Source organism: Colius striatus, chromosome 19 (genome assembly GCF_028858725.1).
Source record: "Colius striatus isolate bColStr4 chromosome 19, bColStr4.1.hap1, whole genome shotgun sequence".
Lineage (NCBI taxonomy): Eukaryota > Metazoa > Chordata > Aves > Coliiformes > Coliidae > Colius > Colius striatus.
The window spans coordinates 6,072,644-6,088,356 of record NC_084777.1 but is presented as its reverse complement, the minus strand read 5'-3'; the positions used below and the strand labels follow the sequence as shown (position 1 = coordinate 6,088,356).

At 45.1% G+C, this 15,713-nt stretch overlaps 1 protein-coding gene across 4 annotated transcripts in view; it reads left to right on the top strand.

Annotated features, from left to right (window-relative positions):
• The first annotated feature begins 104 nt into the window (after positions 1–104).
• LRRC8A (leucine rich repeat containing 8 VRAC subunit A) overlaps positions 105–15,713 on the top strand; it is a 21,504-nt gene continuing 5,895 nt past the window's right edge. For 2 of the 4 annotated variants that reach the window (XR_009820038.1, XM_062011306.1), the window contains exons 1-3: positions 105–230; positions 1,834–1,959; positions 12,182–14,345. Coding sequence is in view for 3 of the 4 variants with exons in the window: in XM_062011306.1 (XP_061867290.1) it covers positions 12,189–14,345 (2,157 nt within the window). In the remaining variant the exon portion in view is untranslated. The other 2 variants (XM_062011307.1, XM_062011308.1) reach the window with 2 other exon arrangements.

The following is a 15,713-nucleotide window of genomic DNA, read 5'->3' as shown; positions in this document are numbered from 1 at the left end:
CCCTGCACCAAGATGGCGCTACGGCCCTCACTTTCCCCTCCTCTCTCCTCAGCGTTTCCCCCTCCCGCCACGCGAAATGCCGCCCGCCCACCCCGATACACCGCGCCCTGCACAAAGATGGCGGCGTGCCCGGCTCTTCGTGCCCTTCCCAAGATGGCGCCGCCCTCCTTCAGCCCCTGGCCGGCGGCGGCGGGGGGCCGGGATGATGGCCGCCATACCGGGCGGGTGAGGTCAGTTCCGGGGTGGGGCCGCCGCGGTGCGGCTGGGGCCGAACAAAAGGAGCCGGAGCCGGCGAGAGGGAGGGCGGGGGCTGAGGCGGCCAGGTGGGTGCTGGTGGTGAGGGGGCTGCAGCCCGGCTGACATCGCGCTTTCCTCAGCGGCCCAGGGGCGGGATGCGGGGACGTGTCCCCCGGGTGAGGCGGCCGCGAAGGGGACGGCACCGGAGCCCGCCGTAGGGGAGGCTGGTGCCGGGGGGCGGCTGAAGGGACCCAGCCCTGAGGGGAGGGCAGCGGCCGCGGAGGCCCGAGCGCCGAGCTGCGCCGGACGGGCGGGGACGATTTGCTGACTAATTCGGCCGTAATTCGTTTCCTCCGTGTCGCCGCCGCCTGTGCTCTCCCGGGACCGGGGGCAGGTGGGGCGAGGCGAGGCCGTGCCCTGTGTGCGTGTGTGTCTGCTCCCGGGGACCTCGGCGCTCCGGCAGGGGAGAGCAGCCCCGCGCTCGTTGCCTTGCAGCGCTGCTGCGGATGGAAGCTGGTTGGGGCTTTATTTATATCTCCTAGAGCATCTCTTTTCGGTTTGTGGGAAGCCGGCTGGTGTGGCAGAGCGGGTGGGCAGATGGGGCTGATGTGCGGTCTGAGGGAGCCGGTACCGAGGTGTTGGGGCTTTAGGTTGGTGCTCAGGCCATCGCCTGAGAGGAGGTGGAGGAAGAAGGTCAGAGAGTCCTCTCTTCTTTAAACGTTTCCTTTGCAGCGGGCTGTCCCAGCAAAAATAGAATAGCTTTGATTACGAGGGTGTTGCTTCGAAGTCGGTCAGCCCTAATGGTAACTTTGGGATCAGGAGGAACGGCTTCTTAAGCATCTTCACCCGTTGTAGGCTTGGGGGTTTTTTCTTCTCAGTGATGTCTCCACCTTTTTAATTTTTTCCTGTTGCTGACAAAATGCTTTCTGAAGTTCTGCAGTCGCATAGCTGGGAGGCTGGGTGCTTGAGAGAGATCTCAGAGCTTAGATCTGTTCCCTCTCTGTTCCCATGCCCCATGCTGACATGCAGGAAGCAAGGCGGGGAGGGGGGAAAGAAAAGCTGGTTTAATTCTTGTTGATGGTGCTAAATTACTGCTACTTTAAAAAGATACATGTTGGGAGGAATGGAGAGAGTTGCTTGAAACCAGACTGGTTAGCAAACATGATCTACATGTTCAGATACTTCAATGGTAATGTTTAAGAAAAGAAAAACAGTGTTTTCAGACTAGAGAATGACTTTAGTAGGTAGTAAAGCCATTAATGCTTTTTCTCCTTAAAAAAGCAAAGCAACTGTTTGTCCAGGAGGTTAGTCTGTCCCTACTAGTTCAGGCTAAGTTGTAATATTCAGCATCTCCTTTGGTGAGGTTTGCAACACCTGCTTTTTGGCAACTTTTCTTAGAATAACAGATATTGGAGAGTCCTTTCACATAAGAATTGTTCTTGGTTCTTACAGCTCTTACCATCTTTCTAGGCATCAGGGTGTCTCTGGTTCCCAGTGACCTTCTGAGTAAAGGACTCCTTTACTGTGTTTTTACATGACATGGTCCTTCTGTGGGCTTGATCCCCTCTTCTCTCCTGATAACCTGTTTTGTTTCAGGGAAGCTGTTCCCATGGCGTGTGGGGAATGCAACGCTCCAGCACCCGCTCAGGATCCAGCACGCAGGAACATCATCCACTTCCAGCACAGAGAACTGAAGTGCAGATAGCAGAACCCAGCTGCAGGGTAAGGGCTACAGGACAGCTTTTGAGTGGTAAAGCCCAAAAATGACCATGATACTACTTAAACATAGTTTCAAAGCACAAGGCAGTGGTAGGACTGATGAGAAAAGGTGATTGATCAGAGGGTGATATGTGGAGAATGGTGGTATGTTAATTAAATTCTGTGAGCCCTTAGCTGGAAGAAAGGGTAAAGGAATTGAGCATTATCCAAAGTAGAATATAGCTGTTATACCTGTACATCTAACTCCTAGCCACATAAACCCTGACTTCTCAATACACTAAACAGTAAGTGCTTGAAGGCTGTCCAGTAAATGGTTTGGTGACTACTGCCTAAAAGGAATGCAGCTCAAAACTGTTCACTTTGGTAGGTTCCATTTCCTGCAGGATGGTGTCTGTGTTGATGCAGAGGCATCTCCCAGGTAATTCTTCTCTGTGAACTCTTAGGAGTACACTGGCTTGCCACTCACATGGGTGTCAAGCAATGCCAGAAACTAATTGCAAGAAACTTGCAGCTTCCCTGGTTCTTCACCAGGATAGTGAGGAAAGGTGTTGCTGAATTGTGTGCTCGTGCTCAAGATGAGAAAGGCTGTCCAGATCAGCAGTGCTCTGAGCAGCGAGATGTGCAGTGTTCTGTTTGCAGAATACAAGTTTCCCCAAGGCTTGTCTGATGTTCTGGTTAGTGTTCTGACAGTTCACTGGTTTGTTTTTTGTACTGATGCACTCGTGGTATTTGGAAACCCAAACTTTATTCATGTAGGTCAAAGACAACATGCACAAATATTTCCTTAAAGCGTGCCAGAAGCCATGTGTTAAAAGCCAATGTTTCCATATTTGAAATGTGAAGTGCCTGAAGCCTCCAGTGATGACTTGCTCAAATGATCACAGTTGACTACACTCTAGTAAAGATGGTCTATGATTTGGGCTACTCTGATACTTTCTTAAATAAGCATTGGAGGTCAAATGTATAAGTTATTGTGTTATTGCTGTGTGATTGGAGCAGGCTTGTTAGAAGCCTTCATCTAGTTCTTCCACATTCTAAAGAAAGATTTTGTGTGGTGGAGTACTTAAAAAGGAAGTGAGTTGCTGAGTTTAACTGGTGTCTGGGAAAATGCAAGTGCAATGTCAGGTAAGTGGTGGTGGAGCTTAGGCATGGAGGAGAAGGGGTTAGAAGTTTTGTGTGGGGCTTCTTAATATGAGATGGGGGAGGATGCATAGCTGTTGTTTTGGTCATGATTGAAAATTCCTGTGTTCAGTTGCTGTATGGTGAGCCTTCTTTGTGCATTTTTTCCAAGTGTTTTCAAAAATAGCCCCAGTTTAGGATATGCACACTAATACTGAACAGGTATTTAACAGTCTTAAGTGCTTTGAAGAGCATATCTTCAAAGAGCAATGTTTTCAAGCAGCTTTTTCCTTAAACTGCTGATGTGCTGCATGTATATTGTATTGCAGCTTGAAATCCAGTCTATATAGCTGGATTATACATGCCCCTCCTGCTGCTATGAAACGAAAAGCTGTTCAGTCATAACCTCCCCTGCTGAAATAATAGTGCCTCCTTCTCCTTGTGTACTAAGGATTGGTAACATTTGCTATAAAATTACCTTGGCAATTCACAAAGCTCCTCTTGTGGCAAATTTTCAAGCTGTTTCTCTAGCTACAGCACACTTTTGTGCACAGTAAAGGTGTGTACTGGGCTAGTTAACAGGCTCTCCTTTAGAGTCTTGATTTGATTGGATCTTGATGATAAAAGGGTGGATGAACTATCCCTTATTCATCAACTAATGCAGTCAGAAAACATTCTGAGCTGGAACTCTTGTTGGTTTGGAGCTTATGGTCCTGAGGGCAAGGCTTTTAGGTTGTGGTGAGTATGTACTCATTCCTCTTCTTTCCTCAGACTGAGGCTAAATATTTTTGTGTGGATACGTGATATCCTATTTATCTTAGAATCATAGAATGTGTTGGAATGGACTTTAAAGATCACCTAGTTCCAACCCACTGCCATGGGCAGGGACACTTTCCACAAGTTGCTCCCAGTCCCATCAACCTGTCCTTGAACACTTCTAAGGATGGAACAGCCACAGTCTCTCTAGGCAACTTATGGCAAAGCCTCACCACTCTCACAGGGTAAAAACTCTTCTTCGTACCTAATTGAAATCTCTTTCAGTTTAAAGCCATTACCCCTTGTCCTGTCACTATATGTTCTTGTAACAAGTTCCTCTCTGACTTTCTTGTTGGCTCCTTTAGGTAGTGAAAGGTTGCTCTAAGGTCTCCCTGAAGCCTTCTCCAGGCTGAACACGTTCAAATCTCTCAGCCTGGCTTCACAGGAGAGGTGCTTCAGCCCTCTGGTCATTTTTGTAGACTCTTCTGGACTTGGTCCAATGACTCCATGTCCTTATGTTGAGGACCTTAGAGCTGGATGCAGGACTGAAGATGGACACTCAGCAATCGTGGAGCAGAGGGGGACAATCACCTCTCTTGACCTGCTGGCCATGCTCCTTTGAATGCATCTTGCTTTGCTCTGTCTTATCTTTGCTGTCTCATCTCTTTGAGCTTGAAAACAACTGTGGCAACACCCATGGATTTGTGCATGTTGTGACAGTCTGTCAACAATCAGTTAAGATTATTCTTGCTTAAAAGATTTTAGTCACTTTGAATTTAGTGTCTTGATTTCTTCATCTATTAAAATATATCAAAGCTCTGCTCTGTCCACCATTTCTGTCTTTAGCTAAACTAGACAGTCAATTGCTTTTTCTTCTGTGACACTTCTCAAAGCTGGAATTAAATGCTGAGGAACTTTCTTCTGCAGTTGATGAGGGATTTGAAGCTGTTGTTACAAGTTAATGCTGGTGCTGTCTGTTTATCTTAAGTAGTCACTGGCAGAATTCATTCAGTCATATGCATTAGTCAGTATGAGGGAGTGTTTCATAGTGTCCTGTTGGAATAAGGCAGTTGGACTTCTTCAAGACAAGCTCCAATGCCCTGTCCTTGAAACATCTTTTTATGGCAAAGAGAAAATTAATTTTGGATAAGAAGCCTGTGGCCATGTACGTTCATAATTTATAAGCTGACACAGACATTTTTCTCTGGTTTGCATCACTCTTGCAAGTCATCTGATAACACTGAAATTTACATAGCTTTATGACACTGACATACAGTCCCTGCTCCAAGTATCAGTGATACTGATAACTTCAGTTCTCTGCAGCTGGGGCAACATGCTATCAGAAAATGTGGCAGGTCAAGCCAGGTCTCTGCTGTGAATTGTTCTGATAGCGTAGATGTTCTTCCCTGTACTTGTTAGGACAGGCTTGCTTGTGTGATAGTAAACAGGAGCTGTTGCACTAAACTGTTAAGAATGTCAGTCTTGTGTCTGACAGGAAGAGTCAACTAAGGAGTAGTTGTAAAGATGATAAAGTACTTGCCATAGTCTAGGTGAATTATTGTTTTTCATGAGCTTCAGTAAAGTTGTGACTCAGTGGTTTCACTTCATCCAGATGTACCCTGTGCTTTGAGTGGGGCTGAATGCTGTGTACAGCTGCTGGGTGGTTGTGTGAAAACCAACTTCCCTTGCTTTCCTTGTCAAGTGTTCTGGCTGTTCCACTAAATGAAAGAGTGTAAGTTCTGACAGCTGCTGTTCATCCACTCTGTCTGCTAGTTGAAATGATAAACAAACCTTTTCAACTTCAGATTTTTACTTCTCTGTCTCAAGATATTTTGTCCTGCAGAAAGGGCCTGATGTAGAGGTAACAGTCAGTTGGTCAGGGCTTTGGCATCTGGCTTCAGTGCTGTTCTTTTCTAAACTGAAAAGGACAAAACCACTTGTTGTTCTGTCTCAGGTGTTGGGCTTTTCAGGCTGTCTTTGTGCTTAGAAGGCTTTCTGAGATGTGCCTGAAAGCAGCTCTGTTTCAGACACCTTTTTTTTTTTAATCTTTTAATTCTGGGCCTTAGTGGGGGAGGAGACACATAAATTCCAGTCCCATTTCTGACCAGCAAAGCTCTTGCATTTCCTGGTTTTTGAACAAAGAACTCTGTGTCATGCCTTCCTTTAGGATTTCAGGTGGCAGCATGCTGTGAGGGAAGAAGCTCTACTCTGTTGAAAACTTACTGTAACATGTTGTAGCTCGTCAATAATCAGGGCTATAGTCTTAAAAGCATCAAGATTATTCTTTCCCTTATCTACCTCTGCTATCAATACATGAACAACTCTTTCTCTGGGCTTCTGAGAGGTAGGAAATTCTGTCAGCAGTGCTTGACTTCTGCTTTGCAGTCCACAGTCTTAAAAGCAAATTAACTGACAAGAACATGTATAGTGGAAAGTAAAGAGCTGCAAGATCCAACATATGCTGCATCTATATCTACTGATCTAAAACTGCAGTATGAGACTGCCTCACTTGGAAGCTGCACACCACTAAAGGTGAGGAGGACTTCCATGATTTCAGAGAGTCCTGGGAGTTTAAGGGGTAGAAACTTAAATTCTTCTGAATGTCATGTGATCTTGTGTGTGGTCCCATTTGGCCCGTAGCTGCATCAGTAACAGACAGGCCAGCAAAGACAGAGGAAAAAGGAGGCTGGATAAAGGATTCAGCAGATGATCAGGCAAGCTGTCAAACTAGCCAATGAAACAGAGCAGTAGTGTTGTTTCTGTTTACTTTATCCCTAGCTGGATATGCTGGCCAGCAGTTACAGGCAGGAATTTCAAGCACCACTCAGCCAGGTGTCTGTCAACAGGATGTCAGCCTTCACTTGTTTAGATAGGGTGGTTTTTGGATAGAGGAATTGCCCAAATCAGAAGATATTTGCCCCTGCAGCAGTTGTTCTGTTAGTACCTTGAACTTGTCAAATATCACAGAGGTCCTGGGCTTTGTGAAAAGCACTCACACTCTCAGCTCTGACAGCCTTTATCTGTACACTCTTCTTTATCTGTCAGCAACATACATTTAATCTTGTTTCTGACTGGTTTTACTATTTAGGTGTGGTGTGCTCAGAATGTCCCTGTTCTTCTAACATGAGGGATTATCTTTCTTTTCCAGGTGTGTCTAGTAAAATATAGCATTAGCATTTGGTGATGCTTATGGTTGGCTGAAGTCTGGGTAGGTTTGACAGGCCAGTTATGTAAGTCTGAAACTGCTGTTTCCTGTGTTGTACCAGCCTGCTCAGCATTAATGATGAGGCTCTGCTGCACATAGCAGGTAGATGCCCAGCAGGCTGAGGCAGGAATGGCTGACTGGCAAAAGGAGGCTGTGATGGGGTGCAGACTTGGATCCAGGTGAGTCTGCAGGCACTGCAGAGGTATGCAGTATTGAAATGCAGCATCTGCAAAGATTTTGGGAGCATGTCTAAGCTGGATTGATCCTGCTGCATGATAATGAGGCTTTGACATACAGATCTTTCCTTGTACAATCTCAACTGCTGCTACTGTGAACTGTCCTGGGGTACTTCTATATTGGGTCTGAATTGTGGTGATGCTTAGGTCAAGTGATTTCTTGGGGGACAGGGGACTGCTGAGGGACTGTGTGGTAGCTAGGAAAGCACTGTGGGATGCCAAAGCTGAAACATCTGGGACACACACTTGTAAGATATTCTTTTCCTTGGTGTGCAATACCCAAAGCCTGCCTATTTAATTATACCTTTGGAAAACTTACTTCCTTATGCTTCTGATAAGTTGACAGGAGATTAAGCAAAGATGTTCCAACATATGAGCTTATGCAAGTTTAGTGAAATCAATTTGTCTTTCAACTTGGATATAGCACTCTTTCAAAACCTCAGTATCGATGCCTTCCATGTGGCAGTTAACTACATTGTAAGCAAATCGCCTGTTTCTGAGCTCCAAGTGAAGAAAGTTCTGCAACTTGAAGGTGCTCAGATCCTTCTTCACCAATGCTGCTCTGACACAGCATTTCTTTTCCAGTTCTGACTGTTCCTGTCTATGAACTCTCAGTTCATGTGTTATATTCTCAGCCTTCAGTGAGGCTACATGGCAGAAGTGACTTAGTAAATGAAGCTTTTTCACAGTAAACACTTTCCTGCTGACAAAGCACCTTGGAGTTCAAGTTCTGAGAAGGGCAGATGCTTGAAATCTCTGCAGTCTGTCTGCTGGTCCTGTGAAGCTTGGTCTGGTCTTGGTCACAATGGAAGTAACTTAATTTTTGGCTTATCATCTTCATGGATTGTTTCAAGCTGTATGTCACAATATCTTCCATGTAAATAATTTTCTCCTGCTGTCTGTGTACTTGTTGGGAGTGTCAGTTTCAGCAAACTGCTTAGTTTCTTTATAGTGGATGGATTCATAGGCCCTATGGGAAGAAACCTACTGTGCAAGGGGATGTCAAGTGACAGAGATGGCCCCAGATGATATGGTTTGTGAGTTAGTCTGCTGTTGTCATCAGCCCCAGCAGCGAAACTGCTTGCTCTGGTCCAGAAGGGAGAGTGTTGCAAGAAGAATCACAATTTAAGATGATTACAAAATAGAGTCCACAGCATAAAGATGACATTTGCATCCTGATGCAAAACTGCCTTTTGGGAACTAGAAATGGATTGCATGCATGGGAAATCTGGATGAGGAGGGATACAACTTTCCCACCTACTTTGTCATGGTTTTGGTGGGCAGTTTTACCTTTCATCTTACTCCCAGCATCTGCAGTAAGAGATGGCAAATTCCAACTGCCGTAAAGGTGGCCTCTGGTTTTATTATTGTTCTTCTACGACTTGAACAGGGTGTCCTGCTGCTGCCAGAAGGAGTGGGGACTTGCTGTGAGCGTCCTTTTCTGCCTCCAGTGACCCTGTCATTGTTACTGGAAGGCAGGAGATTTCCTACTCCACCCTACCGGGATTTAATTGCTGACACTGAGCAATAACAGACTGTCACAGGAGACTCAGCTTTTTTATTTGTCTTGAAGGTGCACAATTTAAAAGAAGATTTCTATGTAACTGGTCAATACAATTAGGGAGCCTGCTGTGCTAATCTTTTGTTTTTCCTTCCTAGCTATCTTGAGACACAAATCAAATTGAGCACAAGGTTAATTTCTTGTGAGAAGGAATTGGGCATTTCCTGATTGTGCAAAACTGGCACCCCAGCACTACAGCTCAAGTCTGAAAATGCCTTGGCCATGAGACCCCAATTCCTGAGATTTTTTTCCCTATTTTATAAGACTACTGGGGATAACTATGAATTCCTGTAAATTGACAATTCCTATAAAAGTTTCCCTACCAAAAGTGAGGAAGCATTGGAAAGAGAAGAAAGGATCTTTGGAGAGAAGCAGTATTGAGGCAAGAGAAGGGAAAATGTCACTGTTTGTGTTTCCTTGGTGTGAACTATGAGGTCTAAGGAGTTGTTTGAAAAGAAAGCAGTTCTTTCATGAACAATAACATGTTCACTGCATGAAAGAAAAGAGAAATAGGATCTTACAGAGCACTTGTGGAGAGTAATGAATGGTGTTGCAGCATTTGTGTTACCTCTTAGATGTAGTTCAGAAGGAGTCACTAAACCTTTCCATCACATCTGGCAATGGTATTTAAGATAGATGGGTTCTTGCTGGGAGACTGACACTGAACTGATGGAGCCTGAGGGTGGTGTGTGGTAAGACCTCTGGCTCTCAAAGGCCCCTGGGTTATGAGTCTGGTAGAACTGTAGCTGTGCTTACCTGCAAACATAGTTGCATTTCAGAAGCTAAGCCATATCAGTTTGCTGTTTTAGCAGATAACTGCAGTAGCTTTTGATGTTCCCCTTTTGCAAAGCTTTCCAGGCTTTCTCTTGTTTGGACTGGGGAAGTGCAGGACTCTCTTCTCTCATTCTGATTGCAGTGGGAGGGTTGCAGAGGGTGACAGAGAGGGCATGTGTGTTCTGGTCTTACTTGTTTTTCCTGTGTAGTCCAGCAATGTCAGTGGTCCTGCCCTGGCTTTCAAACCCCTTAGTAGCAAAACTTCCTGATTTCTCTATGAATTGTCTTGTTCTCCTAGCCTGGTGTAGTAACAAAAAAAAGGCTATGTATCTTGTTTTTGTGCTTCTCAAGAGGGAGTGAATGGATGGGTGAGGGATAGTGTAAGGCTTGTCAGTGATTTAAAATCTCTATCAGAGCTATAGATTCTTCTGCAGAAAATACAGATGTGAAATGGGTTTTGACTTTGAATTTTCTTGTCTGTACAGACAAGCTGTATAGGAGCTGTGATTCAGGGAACTGGTTCACTGCTGGCTTAATTTGAGGGGTGTGAAGAAAACGGCTGTATCCTGGTTCGTCCTGGAATTAGTATTTCTCTTGTATGCACAGACAGCTGTTTTGAAGTGTGTCTTGCAAATGGACTCTCTTCTCCCTGACTGGATGTATTCAGAGAAGGAAGCTAAGGCATGGTTCAAGTGCCTTGCCTAGGGCTTTGCAGCAAGCTAGCAACAGGACTGGGAGGGGGGCTCTGAACACCTTGTCACTCATCTTATATTCTAGCTTTTCAGAGGACATTTGGTTTGGCCAGTTCTTCCCTTTCCCTATGAACGTGTGATCCTCTTGCCTTAATCTGCTCAGTGCAATCCACTCTGCAGAGGTGTGCCAACTGCTGTGCTAGTGCTCTGGACTAACAGGACAGTAGTGTCATAAATGGCTATTATTTTCCCTCATATTTCTGCATCTTCTGCCAGGATTTTGTGAGTTTTGCTATTGTGCCTTGTTTTACTCAACTTCTAGAACAGCTATTGTCATTTTGTCTCTCAATTTCCTGCTCTAAAAAAATTCCACACACAGTTACACACTCTGTCCTTGTGATGGACTGAAAGGCAAACGGTTCTTTGGAGGTTGCTGTTGTTTTTGTCTTACCACCTGTAGTTCTTGCAGCCATCTGAAGTAGCACCTAAGTCAAAGCTGATGTTTTACCATGGATTGTTGTAAGCAGCAAGCCAGGGAACAGAGTTCTGTATTTAGTGTCTTGGGGGAGTGTTGTGATTTTTGAGCTCACGTTAGGAAGGGTTTCCTTTGCAGTTCTGTACTGGAAGTTCATTTTAGTTACAAACTTGAATTCTACCAAAGCAGGTACTGTGGGCATCTCACTTATCAAAGAAAGCTTTCTCCCAAGCAGTGGTGTACAGAAACCTGCCACTGGCCCTGCAGGACAAGTTGAAACTGTACAAGTGATGTCTGAGGAAACACAATGGAATTTTTGATCCTCCTCCTTTAAAACCGAATTAATTTGACTTTCAAAATGACTGAAAGATTAGTGCTTGTCTTACTCCTGAACTGTGATATTCCTACTTTCTCACCTTTGTTAGAACAAGTTACAATCGCTGTACCTCCTTGGCTTGTGTTGCCAGTCAGATAGGGGAGTTTTGTGAGCTCATTTATCTGTGGATCAGACTTCCAGGCTTTCTATGGCTTTCTGAAGAACATGCTGGAAGTTTCATCTGGAAGTCCTACTACTGTAAGGCCTCTGCTTCCCAGAACCTTTGATTTCTTTTGTGACACTTAAATCCCAGCTGAGATGAACTCTATGTGGGAGTGGCTGGTCAGGGAAGTGAGCTCTTTCTTTAAGTATGTCCCCCTCATCTCTGCTTCTGTAACAGCTGCTCTTTGCCTTATTTACTTCAGGATTGCAGTACTGAATCTATTAAAGGGCAAGTAACTAATCTTCCCTTGGAGAGTTAATGCAGAGGAGAGAAGCCAAAACTGCTTTAGTGGAAGGAAAAGTAACTATACCAGGCGACTTTGTTCTCTCTCCTAGCTTGCTTTATCAATGTGATACTGAGCCACGTCAATGAAGTGGCTCCAGGAAATGTAACTGTATTGCATGTAAGTCCTCTTCCTTGTCCCTGCAGTTTGTGTAGCATACAAATGCAGAATTAATATTTTCTAGTTCTGTAAAAGGAGTAACAAACTCATGACAACCATGCTCTGGGGGTGGATCTTTTTAATAGCAAACTCCTTCATCCCTGAAATAAAATCCTTCAAACAGTGAACTTCCAAGTACTGGTCTGTACTGTATGAATGTTTAGCCCCAAAGACTGCTAATGATCAAGTACCACTTCTACTGTTCTGTGACAATTCATCTGTCAGGGAAGACAGCAACAAACTTCACAGCTTCAGCTGTGCCAGCCTGCTCACAGGAAGCATCATTCACTTGTCTTCCAAGTGACTTGAAACTGGGTCTCAGCTAATTCCAGCTTTGTCATGCAAACACTTAACACGAATTTCCTAATGCCATCTTGAGAACAAGACAGTTGAAGCTAGTAATGCCTGCTTCTGGTTTCCTTTCAGGTGAATCATGATCCCAGTCACCGAATTGCGCTACTTTGCCGACACCCAGCCCGCGTACCGCATCCTGAAGCCGTGGTGGGATGTCTTCACGGACTACATCTCCATAGTGATGCTGATGATTGCAGTGTTTGGAGGGACGCTTCAGGTCACCCAGGACAAAATGATTTGTTTGCCCTGTAAATGGATTACCAAAGACTCCTGCAATGACTCAGTCAGAGGTTGGACAGCTGCAACCCCGGAGCGCACCTACTATAACTCCAGTCTGGTTCCCTCGACTGAGACGGGGCCTACAGGGATCCGGTATGACTTGGACCGGCACCAGTACAACTACGTGGATGCGGTCTGTTATGAGAACCGTCTTCACTGGTTTGCCAAGTATTTTCCTTACCTGGTGCTGCTACATACTCTCATCTTCCTGGCTTGTAGCAACTTCTGGTTCAAATTCCCAAGGACCAGCTCCAAGCTGGAGCATTTTGTGTCTATTTTGCTGAAGTGTTTTGACTCTCCGTGGACGACAAGGGCATTATCTGAGACAGTGGTGGAAGAGAGTGATACCAAGCCAGCATTTGGGAAAATGAATGGCTCCATGGACAAGAAATCCTCCACAGTCAGTGAGGATGTGGAAGCCACTGTTCCCATGCTACAGAGGACAAAGTCTCGAATTGAGCAAGGGATTGTGGACCGCTCTGAGACTGGTGTCTTGGATAAAAAAGAAGGGGAGCAAGCCAAAGCACTCTTTGAGAAGGTTAAGAAGTTCCGCACTCATGTGGAAGAGGGAGATATAGTTTATCGCCTGTACATGAGACAGACCATCATCAAAGTGATCAAGTTCATTCTGATCATCTGCTATACCGTTTACTATGTCAACAACATCAAGTTTGACGTTGACTGTAAAGTGGACATTGAGAGCTTGACTGGCTACAGGATGTACCGCTGTGCTCATCCTTTGGCCACTCTCTTCAAAATCTTGGCCTCCTTCTACATCAGTTTGGTGATATTCTATGGCTTGATCTGCATGTACACTCTGTGGTGGATGCTGCGGCGATCCCTCAAGAAATACTCCTTTGAGTCCATCCGGGAGGAGAGCAGTTACAGTGACATCCCTGATGTGAAAAATGACTTTGCTTTTATGCTCCATCTGATCGATCAGTACGACCCCCTCTACTCTAAACGCTTTGCTGTCTTTCTGTCGGAGGTGAGTGAGAACAAACTGCGGCAGCTGAACCTCAACAACGAATGGACTTTGGAGAAGCTGCGCCAGAGGATCACAAAGAACTCTCAGGATAAGCTGGAGTTGCACCTTTTCATGTTGAGTGGCATTCCTGACACTGTCTTTGACCTCATTGAACTGGAGGTCTTGAAGCTGGAGCTTATCCCTGATGTCACTATTCCCCCAAGCATTGCTCAGCTCACCAGCCTTAAGGAACTGTGGCTCTACCACACAGCTGCCAAAATTGAGGCTCCAGCCCTTGCCTTCTTGAGAGAGAACTTGAAATCTCTCCACATCAAATTCACAGACATCAAGGAGATTCCTCTTTGGATTTATAGCCTGAAGACACTAGAGGAGCTTCATCTCACAGGGAATTTGAGTGCTGAAAACAACCGCTACATTGTGATAGATGGATTGAGGGAACTGAAGAGGCTGAAGGTGTTAAGGTTGAAGAGTAACCTCACCAAGCTGCCACAGGTGGTGACAGATGTTGGTGTGCATCTGCAGAAGCTTTCCATCAACAATGAGGGCACCAAGCTCATTGTTCTCAACAGCCTTAAGAAAATGGTCAACTTGACAGAGCTCGAGCTGATCCGTTGTGACTTGGAACGCATCCCTCACTCCATCTTTAGCCTCCACAATCTGCAGGAGATAGACCTGAAGGACAATAACCTGAAGACCATTGAGGAAATCATCAGCTTCCAGCACTTACATCGTCTCACTTGCCTTAAGTTGTGGTACAACCACATTGCCTACATCCCCATGCAAATAGGCAACTTAACCAATTTAGAGCGCCTTTACCTGAACCGTAACAAGATAGAAAAGATCCCAACCCAGCTCTTCTATTGCCGAAAACTTCGCTATTTGGATCTCAGCCACAACAACCTGACTTCCATACCACCAGATGTTGGGCTCCTGCAAAACCTGCAGAACCTAGCTGTGACAGCCAACAGGGTAAGTGAGCAAGGAGCTGAGAGTCCTTTCCTGACTAAAAGTAACTCTGGCACTTCTGTTACCTGTGTGATTAAACATGCTATGGTGGTTGGTGAAATACTCCTGGCACTGCTATCTTATTTAAATTATCAAGCTTTTGTTTCTCTGAGGGGTTTGTCTAAGGCAAAACATAGCAAATAACTCCAGGGGCAAGCCTTTCTTCAAACAGCCCTGGTTCTGTAGCAATTATTCTCTTAGCAGTGAAAATGCTACTAAGTGGCAAGTGGAGGCTGATGTTTCTCTGCGCTTGGAAGCTTGTAGGCACTAGATTGGCATCAGTTCTGTGCTTAAAATGGGGATATGAGAAACTAGTCTCACTCTGGAACTATGTGCTGAAATCTATGTACTTCAGACATGTACATATGCTATGGCAGCAGTACTTTGTGTTTCCAGGGTATGCTTTGTTGTTTGGTCTTGTAAGTATGCATTTTTTTTATGAGAAGCTGGATATGGACAGACTTATGAACAATGTACTTAACCTCTCCCTTTTAAAATGCACAGTGTTGTGCTACAGAAGTGACTTTGCAGAGAGTGAATCAGTCTTCTCAGTGTCCTTACTGAGCAGAGTGAACTAAACCAAGTTTATCAGTTGGCAGACAGATATGCAAGTGTCAACTGCAGCAGTTCCTTGACTTTCAGAGAGGAGGAAGTCTGATAGCACCTTGCTATGCCTTAGCATGATGTCCTGTGTAATCCCAGCTTGGTTAATTTTAAGCCTCAACTGGCTAAATCTGTGTAAGTGCAGGGCAGGTTAGAAGGGATGACCCAATGTGCTGTGCTGCCCTGTTACTGCAAGTTTTTTCCTGGCTTGGGTTGGAGGGTGCTTATTTGCTTCAAGCAAACTCTACAATCTTTTGAGATTAAGGAGCCTTCATTTGCTATGTGTGTCAAAGACCTGTCTGACTGCACAGACTGATGTGCTGAGCTAAATGGCTTGTTGAATTTTCATTCATTCTCTGCAAATTCCCAGGAGGCTCTCTTTTCTCTTGGAGTTTATTACCACCTGAAGTTGCAGAAGGCTCTAACATAACTACAAATTGCAGACAAATCTAATTAGTGGCTTCTGGGTTCTCCTGGGAATATGCAGTAGAGTTGTCCTGGAGCAGTCCTAGTTCATGTGTCGATCCTTGTTGCTACTGGCAAGAAGTATTTGTAACTGAACACCGTTGGATTGCCTGTGGGAGGCAGACAGTGCAGCTCTAGTGTAGTTTGGCTTTTCCTCTCTTTGTATGAGTGCCTTAAGCTCTGCTAAACCTCGTGGTACACACACATCATTTCCTATTGCTTTAAAACCCCAAATATTTTCTTGGGACAAGTGATGGAAGAATA